Raw genomic sequence first — 12,893 nt, 5'->3', positions numbered from 1 at the left:
GTGGGCCAGCCTCTGTCTATGCATTTTCCCCACTACCGCTCATTACAAGGGTACTGCTCAAAATAAGGGAGGAAAAAACGAGGACAATCCTGATTGCCCTAGACTGGCCACGCCAGCACTGGTACCCACTGCCACGCAGCCTGTCACCTCTGCCACCATGGCATCTTCCTCAGATCCCAACACTCCTGAGAATTCATGCATCCCCATTTGCAGACCTTCAGTTAGGCAGCCTGGCTTATTCCCTGACCACTGCAAAAGCTGCCACTCTCAGCAAACAAGTTCTAGAGGTTATACGTGAGGCCAGACGCCCTAGCACTGCAAAGTCTTTTGCTGACAAATGGAAAAGATTTTGGACCTGGATCCAGGCTAAGGGAGACGGGACGGTACAGCCCTCCCTACTTCTCGTTCTGGATTACCTTGCTGACCTACTGCACATGGGGTTTATTCTTTACTTCTATTAAAATTCATGCCTCTGCTATCTCTGCTCATTTCAGTACAGACACCTCTTTTCTCACACCCTTTCCTCAAACAGTTCCTGTGAGGGGCTAATAGCTTGAGGCCACCCAGAAGAGCACCTACCCCAGCTTGGGACCTAAACTTGGTGTTGTAAAAGCTCACCCTGCCCCCCTCTGAACCAGCAGCTTCAGCAGAGTTAGTTTCTCTCATGGAAGACAGCCTTGCTTCTGGCCATCACTTCAGCAAAAAGTGTATCTGAGCTACAAGCACTAATGGCTGTAGAGCCCTTCATCATTTTGCATGCTGACAGGATCTTCCTCAGAACTTAACCCATCCTTCATTCCAGAAGTGGTGTCCAGTGTGGCTCTCAACCAATCCATTCATTTGCCCTCCTTTTTCCCCTAATCCACAAAACAAGGGGGAAAGGATGCTGCACACTCTACATGTGCACAGACAGCTCATATTCTGTCTGGACAGGACTAAAGCATTTAGTGAGACTGATCAATTGTTAGTCAGCTTTGCTGCAGGAGCAAAGGGCAAAGCCATATCCAAACAATTTCAAAATTGATAGCACACTGCATCCATTTCTGCTACAAGCAATATGGGAAACCTCCCCCCAAGAGGGGGGGGGGGTTCAGGGCACATTCTGTCAGAACAATCTCCACCTCTGCAGCATTCCTCAGACAGCTCCCCACTAGGGACATCCTGCTGGAGGCTGCAACATGGACATCAGTTCATATCTTCACCAAGCATTACCATCCAAATCCATGGCCGGCTTTGCCACTGCAGTCTTGAAGGGCATCCTAGCCAGCCCACAGTCTTCTTGACTACCTCCACCCTTTTCAGCTTTGGGAATCAACCCAAATGTGATGACTGCAACAGTGAAACACGAAGAACATAGTACAGTTCTGTACACTTACCATAATTTTAGATGTTTGAGTGTATTCACTGTTGCAGTCCTGGTTTCTCTCCTTCCATCCCCCCTTGTCTCTCTCTCCTTATAAGGAACTTTTATTTACTTTCTAGTGGTGGTGGTGTTCCATCATAACCTAGCTCCCTCTTGGTGGCTTTTGACAGGGCAAGAAAAACTGATGTAATGGTGTCAGCTGCCTTATTTAATATTACTGACAACCTAACGTCAGTGCTGGAGCAACGGCAACAGACGCAGAAATACTGAGCCTCTGGTATTCGGGCCGACTGAGGGCTACCCTGGCAGGAATGACCCAAATGTGATGACTGCAACAGTAAATACACTAACATCTGCATTTATGCTAAGTGTACAAAACTGTACTTTTCCCTCCCTCCGTCACCCTCTTCTTTCTTCTCTCTCCTTACAAGGAACATTTTGGTATTTACTTTCTACTGGTGTGGTTCTTCCACCAGAACCTGGCTCCCACTTGGGGGCTGCTGACAGGTTAGGGCAAGAAAAACTGATGTAATGGCATCAGCTGCCTTACTTTATACTACTGACGACCTGACGTCAGTCCTGAAGCTACAGCAACTGAGACAGAAATACTAAGCCTCTGGTATTCTGGCCGACCGAGGGCCACCCTGGCAGAGGGATAACCTAAATGTGATGACTGCAACAGTGAATACACTCTAACATCTACATTTATGTTAAGTGTACACAACTGTACTTTCTGGGATTTATTTCCAGACTGACCTGTTTCAGTGCTCCCGAAGCACTGCTCTGCTGTTTAACTTTGGAGACAGATGGGGGACAATCATCACTGCACCCAGAATCTTGGGAAAATATAACAAAAGATACCTGGGTGCTGAAAATCATATCTAGAGGTTTTTATTCCATTTTTCCAAACCCCCTCTTCACTAAAAGAAGAAACTTCCTCTCGTTCCATCCAGTCAGAGGAAGGATGCAGCACAAGAATTTCAAAAGCTGTTAGTCATCCAAGAGGTCTCACAAGATCAAACAGGATTTTGGAACTTGTGCATCTTTTTCGTGCCCTAGAAAATAGGAGACCTCAGACCAGTTTTGGATTTAAGCAGCTTGAATCAATATGTGAGGAAGTCAAAGTTCCAAGTGGTCATGCTACAGTCCATCCTACCTATTTTTCACAAGGATGATTGGATGTGTTTGATAGATCTCCAGGATGCATATCATCACATCAAAATAATCAGGCACTCCTGAAGGCATTTACGCTTTCAGCTGGGATACGGTCACTACCAATTTTGAGCCCTGCCCTTTGGACTCACCAGAGGCCCCAGGGTGTTTTCCAAATGTATGGCAGTGGTGGCTGCTCATCTGATATTCAGAGGATTCAGTGTGTTTCCATATCTGGATAACTGGCCCCTCACCACCCTCTCCAAGCATCTTCTCTTACATTCCAGGGGCTACTTGATCCAGATTTTCCAATCACTGGGGATAACAAATTATGCCAAATTAAACCTGACACCAGTCCAGAGCCTGGAGTTCATTGGTACATTACGGACTATAACAATGCAGATAGCTTTACTACCACTTCCTTGCATATCTACCATCATGGATATCAGGTTCATCTACTTTCCATCCATCTCCTCCAGCAAGATCAGTACTTCAAGCATTAGGCTCCCACAGCAGCAATTGTACAACTGCCCTGGCATGTTTCTTTGTATGTCCCTTAATGGACTCTAGCTGATCTTCATCGTGTTTCACTGTTGCAGTCATTACTCTTGGGTTATCCTGCTGGCAGGCTACCCGCAGTCTGCCTGAATTCCAAAGTCCTGGTCCAGCGTCTGTTGCTGTTGCCTCTTCACTGATGTCAGTGTACCAGGGCTATATAAGATGCAGCCGACACCATTTTCTTCAGTCATTCTTGCCACGCCGTGCCTGAAGCAAAAGCAGTTCGCAAGTGCCCGTCGGCCGACTCCTGAGATTTTCAAAATTGAATTTCAGATCCAAAGTCTTCAATAAAGCTAAGTACCCCGTTAGGGAAACTTTTTTCTTGCTTCAGACCGATGTCAGAAATAGTTAACAATTGTATTTCTTGTGGGAAGCAAATACCTCATAAGGATTTTCATTCTTACTGTATTCCTTGCCTAGGCCCTGACCACGACGTTGCTAGTTGTCGGTTTTGTGCTAGATTTAACCAACGCACTATTAAGCGTCAGTACGATTTTGCTTTTCATTATTTTGGCTGAAAGTTTAACTATATAATGCTGTCGCAACAGCCAATGACCGGAGTTCATAAAACGTGCAAGGAAAAAGAAAAGGACAGGCATCCGAGGTCCAAAGACAGTGATGAAGCCTCTTCTAGGCCAGTCGCCAGTTCGCTGGTTCTCAGTGAGGTGCTTTCGTAGCCCCTGACACCCGCTACCTCAGAGCCACAGGCTGCCTCCGACTCCCACGTGGAGACAACTAGGCCTCTGGATACTCAAGGTATTGGGCCTTCGGAAACTAATCCCTCAGATGGGTACAGAGCCGCTGAGCAGGCATCGGCTTCTGAAGGTGTTTTCAGACCTACACAGCTTTATATCGTCAACTTCAGCATCCAAGACAAAGACTAAAACAGCTTTAAAGACAAGTAAACAAGTACAGCATTCTCCAGGACAGACTTCCATGCCTAAGAAACAGATGTTCAAAATGGCTGAAGACCTAATTACTTTGATCAGGGGTTCCCACCCCCCTCTTGTTAAGAGGCCTAGGCAAGACACTGAATATGATTCCTCTGATCAGGTTTCCATTTCCTTTGACTCCTCTTCAGAACAGGGATACTCTATTCCTCCCTATGAGGATTCTGATGCTGAAGAATCTTTTCCTTCAGCTTCTCCTCCTGAGGATTATTCCTTTGGGGAAACCCTGCATACCATGAGTGAGCATTTCCACTGGGATAGCCAAGATTACTCAGAATTTAAGAAAAGGCTCAGAGACTTTCTTCTACTACCTTAGCACAGACCTCTTGCTATTCCACCTGTTCTAGACATTGTTAATAATGTATTTTCAGAGTCCAGACTGTCTCCCGACTCTTTACCTCCTGCACCTGTTAAGCCAGACCGATACTACAGGGTTTGAGATTCTCATAAATTTCTATATGAAAACCCTGCTGCTGACCCAGAAACTCTATCTCAGGGTCCCAAAGGGGTCAAGGCCTCTACTGCAAAAAACCCTGTCCCCTCAGATAGAGATTCAAGGACACTGGACAGATGGGGGAAAAATGTTTACACTTTTGCTACCTTGGCTGTAAGGGCTTTAAATTGTCAGTTTTATAAATATCAGCTATACTTAATGTCTCTGCTAAAACAGAAAATGTTGACAAATTCGGAATGTTCTAAGAACAAGGAAATGCAGGATTTATTTCATGCAGCTGAACAAGTGGGAAAGCATACTTTGCAATGTGGTTTTGATTCACTGGAGGCCTCTTGCAGGGCCGCTGTTACAGGTTTCGTAATTAGAAGGCATGCTTGGTTAAAGGAACAGAATATGCCTGATCATGTTAAAGCAAAATTATTGGATGCTCCATTACAGCATGATACTTTGTTTGGTGTTAAGGCAGAAGAGGTGCTGAAGAAAATGGAGGATAAAGCTAAATCTATGCAGACAGTAAAGGATTTCTTACAGGTACAGCCACCCAGATTTTGCAGGAACAGGCCTTCTAAAAATTGGTCCTTTCCAGTGTCAGACAGGCCACAAAGAGGCAGATACAAATGCCCTAGAGGCAGACAACTGCCCCAGGGCTCAACAGGCCCAAACAATGGGGTGATTCTACCTCCAAAAGCGGAGAAGACAAATCACAGCCATATAGGAAACAGTCCCAATGACTTCCCTCTGCCAATGCCAAGCACTTCTCTTTTGGCAGCACCCTTAGGGGGAAAGCTAGCACTTTTTTCACAAAAGTGGCACATGATCACCCAGGACAAATGGGTCTTAAATATAGTCTCTCAGGGCTACAGGTTCCACTTTCACACCCTTCCAAAGGCAAAAGGTATGCCAGACCTGCCACACAATCAATGGGCAGAGGCACAAAAACTAATTACAGCCCTCATGGACATGAGGGCTATTCAGCCAGTGCCACAACAAGAGCAGGGACAAGGATTTTACTCAAGACTTTTCTTAGTACCAAGAAAGGACAAAGCCTGGAGATTAATTCTGGACCTGTCTATTCTAAATACTTTTCTGGACGTTCCAAAATTCAAAATGTTGACTCTGCAGCAGCTTCTGCCCATGCTGGGCAAGAAGGCTTGGCTTGTAACTTTGGACATCAAAGAGGCATACCTGCATGTCCCAATCAGACAGTCTTGCAGAGGATACCTCAGATTGATAGCTGGCTCAATGCACTACCAATTCTCTGCACTGCCCTTTGGCTTATCTACTGTGCCCAGGGTCTTCACAAAATGCCTGGCCCCAGTAATTGCATTTTGCAGACAAAGAGGAATTCAAATATATCCCTACTTGGCCGACTGCCTTATTCAAGCAGAGACCAAAGACGTTCTGCTAAAGCATCTGGCGTTTGTAAAAAGATTACTAATTTGCCTAGGGTACACAGTAAACAAAAATAAATCAAAACTAGTACCCTCTCAAGAGATATTACTGGGTGCAAGCTTAAATACAACTGCCCAGATGGCTTATCTCATGCCAGACAAAGGCAACTGACTTCTTACTTTGAAAGCATGGCAACAAAGACCCAGTTATCTACAAGAAAAATTCTGCTGGCTCTGGGCTACATGGCATCCTGCATTCTGCGAATTCCATATGCAAGACTGCATATGAGGAAGCTACAATGGTATCCAAAAAGTGTTTGGACTCAGCGTTGCCACAGCCTGGAATCATTAATTTCACTCTTTCCCTGCCTGCAACAGGAGTTTTGATGGTGGGCCTGTCACCACAACAAGGGACAGCCATTCACTTTACCCACAGCCAGGCAAACACTAACAACAGATGCATCAGATTATGACTGGGGGGCCCACATGGGAGGAAAATTTATTCAGGCCACATGGCCCGCAAGCCAAAGGCATCTTCACATCAATCAAAAAGAGATGCTAGCTGTACAAAATGCCCTGACAGCCTTCGAGGGCCTACTTCTTCCAGGGCAGCTGCTGATAAAGACGGTCAATACTAAGTCATGTGGTACATAAACAAGCAGGGAGGCACACATTCCTACCCCCTCTGCAGACAAGCCATGATTTTGTGGAACACAGCATTGACTTACCAAGTACACCTGCAAGCACAATTCCTGCCAGGAAAAACAAATCCTCTGGCAGATGAATTAAGCGGAAACCTCATGTATCCTCACGAGTGGAAACTAGATCCACAAATCTTCAACATGATAACAAGGAAATGGGGATGCCCTGACAATAGATCTCTTTGCCCCCCTCACAACTGCCAACTACAGAGATTCTGCACAAGGGCTTATCACAAACAAGCATGGAAAGTGGATGCTTTGTCATTCAGCTGGAACAACCTTACAGTATATACCTTTCCTCCACTGCCTCTCCTCCCCAAGGTACTCCTAAAGGTCAGACGAGAAGCCACAAATTATACTGATTGCCCCGGATTGGCCACGCCAGCACTGGTACCCAATCCTAAGGAGCTCGTCTCAAGGCCCAGCCTGGACATTGCCTCAAATTCCTCATTTACTGACCCAACAAAACAATCAGAAGCCTAAATCTAGCTGCATGGCGGATAGTGTAACCATTCTGAATACACCTCTCTCTGTAAAGTGGTTATGGATGTTAATTTGGAGGCCAGGAGGCCCAGCACCAGAAAATGTTATGCAGAAAAATGGAAGAGATATTCTTTGCTTGGTTCCAAATATTCCTCAGATTTTACAATACCTAACTGCGATGCTGGACAAAGGCCTATCCTTCTCCTCAATTAAGATCCATGCCTCTGCCATTTCAGCTCATTACAATATGGACCCACCTATTTTTTCACATCCATTGCTTAAGCAGTACCTCAGAGGGGCCAAAAACATAAGACTTCCAAGGAGAGCACCAATACCTGCATGGGACCTTAATTTTGTCTTGGAAAAACTCACACTGCCTCCTTTTGAGCCAGCCAATACAGCTGAGATAAAATTCTTATCATGGAAAACAGCTCTGCTCCTAGCAATAACATCAGCAAGAAGAGTCTCAGAGTTACAGGCATTAATGGCTGTGGAACCTTTTATTATCTTCCATCCGGACAGGGTTTTTCTAAGGACAAACCCAACATTTATGCCTAAGGTAGTGTCCAGTGTGGCTCTTAACCAAACCATTCATTTGCCTACTTTTTACCCAAACCCACAGAATAAAGGGGAGAGACTTCTGCATTCTTTGGACATACACAGATAGCTGCACTTCTACTTGGACAAAACTAAAGCTTTCAGAAAGACTGAGCAACTTTTAGTGGCATATGCTGCAGGATCACAAGGAAAGGCTATCTCAACGCAGACTATTTCAAAATGGATAGGACACTGCATTCATTTCTGCTATTCACAACATGGCAAATCACTGCCTAAGGGCATTAGACCATATTCGACCTGAGCAGCAGCCATCTCAGCAGCCTTCCTCAGAGGAGTACCAACCAAGGATATTTGAGAGGCTGCAACTTGGACTTCAATGCACACTTTTACTAAGCACTATCACTTACCTCTTTACTCTAAATCCAGAGCAGGCTTTGCCACTGCAGTTCTGCAGGGCCTCATAGCCACTCCTAATTCTGTTTAGACCCAGTTACCCAACCTCAACTTTGGGATTCAACCAAGAGTAATGACTGCAACAGTGAAACACGATGAACATAGTACAGTTGTGTGCCTACCATAAATGTAGATGTTAGAGTGTATTCACTGATGCAGTCCAGGTTACCCACCCACCATCCCCCTTTCTTTGCTGTGACTTATCTGTACTTCTCTATTCTATACAACCTATGTGGTGTATTTCCCTGTAGATGAAGGTAATGTTTGTTTTAGTGCATGCTTTTTATAAGCAATGTTTTCAGCCTACCCTTTTGGAGGCACCTGACATCTGGGGCAAGAAAAACTGAAGAAAATTGTGTCGGCTGCATCTTGTATACCCCTGGCGAACTGACGTCAGGGAAGAGGTGACAGCAACTGACGTCGGACCAGGACTTTGGAATTCAGGCCGACTGCGGGTAGCCTGCCAGCAGGATAACCCAAGAGTAATGACTGCAACAGTGAATACACTCTAACATCTACATTTATGGTAGGTATACAACTGTACTTTCAGTGGTCCATTCTATGTCAACTCCTCTCCTTTCCATTCAGGCTAACTCCAATCTGCAAATGACAATTTACAGCTGGATTCGGATGAAATTCATCTAGCTGTCCTTTTATTTGCCATCTCCATTGGCCACAGCGACAACAGACACTTTCCAGCGTGATTGTGGGTCATTTCCTGGGAAGTACAGTTCAAGGCATGTGGTCCCCCCATGAGACCAGTGTGCGTATCGGTGTACTAGGAGATGAGGGCAGTCTTACTTGTTTTGCAGGCATTTCAAGATGCTCTTCCTCTAGGAGACTATTGCAATTCAGACCAACATGTCTGTGGTCTGGTACATCAAGAAACAAGGAGGACCTCTGTCTTATCCACTCTGCAGAGAGGCCAGGAGAGTGTAGGAATGGACAATCGCATCAGACCGCTTTGTAGTTCAATGCACATTTTCGGGAGAACCATTGGGTTAACAGACAAACTAAGCAGATCCATCTTGATGCCTAAGTAGTGGTATCTCAATCAATCTGTGATGGAAAGGAACTTCCGTCATTGGGGCCAACCTTGCTGCATCCTCTGTCTCTCTTCGCAACAAGTGCAGTAACCGCTGTTAATTTGTTATCCCTTCTCTGGTGGAGTCACTGAGAAATGTTCTAATCCATGCTTGGCTCCCTGGTCGCCTTTATTCTTATCCCTGTCTTCTTTGATTCCCAATTATCTGCTGAAAGCAATTTGGCTGACAAGCTCAGTCATCCTCCTTGCTCCCTCTGACCTAGACATGTATGGTTCCCCTTCCTATGGTCTGACCTTTGTTTATTTTCTATAGATACTGGAGTCATCTCCATATCTCCTCTCTTACCCATCAGGGATCAAACATCCCAATATCCAGACCCTCAAAGTATAACTACATGGTTTCTCCACTTCCAGTAATAGTTAGACACCCCAGGCTTTTTTCTGCCGTATGTACCATTATTTGGCTTCACAAAGAGTCTACTAAGAAAGTTTACAAGAGCAAGCGGAAAAGATTCTCCATTTGGGCATTAAATGAGCTTGAACCTTTTTCTGCTCTAGTTTCTGCAGTTCTTGAAATTTTAGCCATTATCGTTAAAAATGAGCTAGTTTCTCTACCAGTAGTTTACAAGTGGAAGCTATTTCTAAGGGTCTATATTAGATGAACAAATGCTTAAAATGTTGAGTACGACATGCGCGACATCTTTTAAACAAACGTTCATCTAATCGAAACCCCAGAATATCAAAAGAAGAAGTTTTGAAAAGTTATAGTTGGCCAACTGTACACCATTACAACCCCCCCCCCAAAAAAAAAAAATTGACAAAATAAATTGGGGGCTGTGCCCCCCCACACTCCCCTACTTAAATATGCCAGCTCTGAAGATCGTACCACAGTGGAGGACTGTCAGAACATTACACAGGGTTTATGTCGAGACCGCACCACAGTGGAAGACTGTCAGAAAATTACACAGGGTGAATGTCGAGACCGCACCACAGTGAAGGACTGTAAGAAATGTGAGAGAGAGTGAATGTTCTGATGTCAGCCGTTGGCTTCCTCATGGTTGGCCCACTGTAACGTTTCGAAACTCCTTGTTTCAAAATTCTCTGGTTTCGCTTACATGAACAGTCACTTAAAAGCTGTCAAGCATGTTGTACTTGACATTTTAAGCATTCGTTCATCTAATAGGGAACCATTTCTAATTTCCACAGAAGAGAGAAATTATTCTTTGGCTTCGTCCAAATTATGCAAAGCACTCCTAGAGGGTGTTTTTCTTCTCAGACCACCAGTAACAGATCCTTCACCTCCCTGGGATGTCAGTTATATTTATAAGGTCCAATTCAGAAGCCTTATGAACCTTCAGCTAAACCTGATTTAAAATCCATTAATGGAAAATAGTCTTTTTTTTTAGTAGCTATTACTTCCGCAAAAAGGATATCCGAACTCAAGGCTCTTTCCTCAAGAACCCTTTACGTCATTTTCCATAAAGATGGGGTTTTTACCCAGAGTGGCTTCTTTCCAAATTTTTCAAATAAAGGAGAGTACATGCTTCATCTACTTGGCTAACTACGATTTTATTTTCATGGGACAAAGCATTTCAGAAAATCAGATAAACAGTTTGTTTCCTTTTCACCAAAAAGCTAGGATTCACAATATCTAAGGTCACTTAAGCAAAATGTATTGCAGACCATTTCATGCTTCTATTTTCAGCAAGGCATGGCCATACCCAAACCACCTAAGGCTCATTCAACCAGATCCATGGCTGCTTCATCTCCTTTTTGGTCTAGAACATCTAGTGATATTTGCGCAGCATCCACATGCTGCAATGCTCATACCTTTGTTGCTCTTTACGAATTTAATATTATATCTAGAAACTATCACTTTTGGTTTGGCCATACTCTGAAATATCCTTCCATGATTGGCCACCTGAGATTAACATAGCTGTGAACTATGCCCCTTGGGTTGAGGAGGAATGAAAACAACATTGGGTAGAAGTTTTATATACTCACCATAAGTAGACTTGTGTTAATTTTCATTCTTCCTCAGCTTCCATCCCATCTATCTCCCATCCCTCTATTTTTAGACACCTGTAGGACTGTGTTTTGGAACCTACAGTTCTAGGTTTGAGCCCTTTTCTCTGTCAGCTATTGCTGTCTGTCTAACTGTAGAGGCCTATGTCAACAAACTCAGTCTGAAATAATTTGGGATGATATAGGGCATTGAGTAGCTGGGAGAAATTCTAGAATTGGATCCGAAGTCTGGAGTATGAGGCTGAGTCGGGTCAGGGGATCGATTACGAACCCATGGGTTGAGGAAGAATGAAATTGGACAACAGAGATACCTAGTTATGGTGAGTGCAGAACTTTTAATTTCTGTGTGAGGAGAAATCTGCTTTAAATTAGTTTCTTCTAATGCACACGTCACTACTTCTTAACAGTGTGTATGACTATGTTGATACCTTTTCCTGGACTATGGCCACTGGTACTGTTTTGAGGAGGTTTGCATGTTTGCATTCTCCAAACTTTTCTCATGATGCTAAAAATGAGACTTTAAATTCTCACTTGGATAGAGCTTTAGTGCTTCGCCCCTCTGTTGCAGAGGTGATTTAAAAGTGTGATTTAAGGGGCAAGCTAATCTAGGGAATCTCTTAAGAATTTTTAGCCCTCTTTTTCCAAACAATTTTTTATCTCCTCATCTAGTTTTGGTAAAAAACAAAATAGACAGTCTCAGCAAAATACAGATAAGCAGATATTTAAGAAGAAAATGGTAAGGGGGTCCCAAAAAAGAAGTCTTGAACCTCCCATAACCAAGAATTTTTTGAGACCTTGTGACCCCCCCCCCTCCAACCACCCACCCCCACCCTAGCCTCTCTTCTTCCAAAACGTATGACAACAGATTGTTTCACACAAATTGGTTTTGAAAAACATTCACCAAGGTTACTGATGACAGTGGGAAGAAATCCTTCCTTTCTAGGAGGTTATTCTTATCCTACATATCAGATTGTTTCCATGGGTTCTGCGTCACACGCTGTTCCAAGGAGTGATAGAACCAGTTCTTCCTTTGTACATGGGGAAGGGTTTTTATTGAAGGATGTACCTAGTGCAAAAAAAAAAGAAAATTGGAAACTAGTTCTGGATATCTTTTTCCTAATCCTGTTTTTGATGGTGCCCTTTTTCAAAATGTCACTTCACAACCTGTTACCTCTTCCTTTATCAAGTTTCCTCTTAACACTAGACTTGAGATACTTATCACATCCCTATTCATCCAGACTTCAGACATTTCTTAAGGTTTTGTCTGTATTGATCAGATTATCATTTTTTTGCCTTATCGGCTGTGCTGTACCAAGAGTTTTCACAATGTGTCTAGCTCCAGTTATAGCTCTTTGCAGGGAACAGGGTATCCACACTTTTCCTTATTTAGATGACTTGTTATTGTTTGCAGTGTTTTTCTAAGTGTCAGGAATCTCTGTGTTGAGTGAAAGTTCTCTTACACAAGCTGGGATTCCAAAAGAGAACATTCAAAAGTCTTGACTGCCTCACGCAGGATTGTGTTCCTGGTATGTCAACTGGACACCTTAGTTCAAAGAGCTTTTCTTTCATGGGAAAAATATTTTTCTACATCTGTTTTTAAGGTGTTCCACCTAGACTCTGGTCACTGAGAGTGGAATGCCTCAGGAGTTTGGGTCTCACAGCATCTGATTCTCATTATACCCCTGACAAGACCACACATGAGAAAGATGCAGTGGCATCTGAGATCTCTCTGGTCCCAGCACTTGAGGTTTGTCAGAAGA

General features: G+C 43.9%; 1 protein-coding gene across 1 annotated transcript in view; it reads left to right on the top strand.

Moving 5' to 3' along the window:
- The window catches only part of MARCHF6 (membrane associated ring-CH-type finger 6), a 2,699,933-nt gene that overhangs the window by 1,522,326 nt on the left and 1,164,714 nt on the right, over nucleotides 1–12,893 (top strand). The window contains exon 17 of the mRNA XM_044064887.1: nucleotides 3,556–3,593. Within this exon, the coding sequence (XP_043920822.1) occupies nucleotides 3,556–3,593 (38 nt within the window). The remainder of the gene's footprint in view (nucleotides 1–3,555; nucleotides 3,594–12,893) is intronic.

Source organism: Protopterus annectens, chromosome 3.part0, assembly GCF_019279795.1.
Source record: "Protopterus annectens isolate FY-2018-M chromosome 3.part0, PAN1.0, whole genome shotgun sequence".
In the NCBI taxonomy this organism is placed as follows: Eukaryota; Metazoa; Chordata; order Ceratodontiformes; family Protopteridae; genus Protopterus; species Protopterus annectens.
Note: the sequence above shows the minus strand (reverse complement) of the source record. Positions and strands in the feature narration are given on the sequence as shown.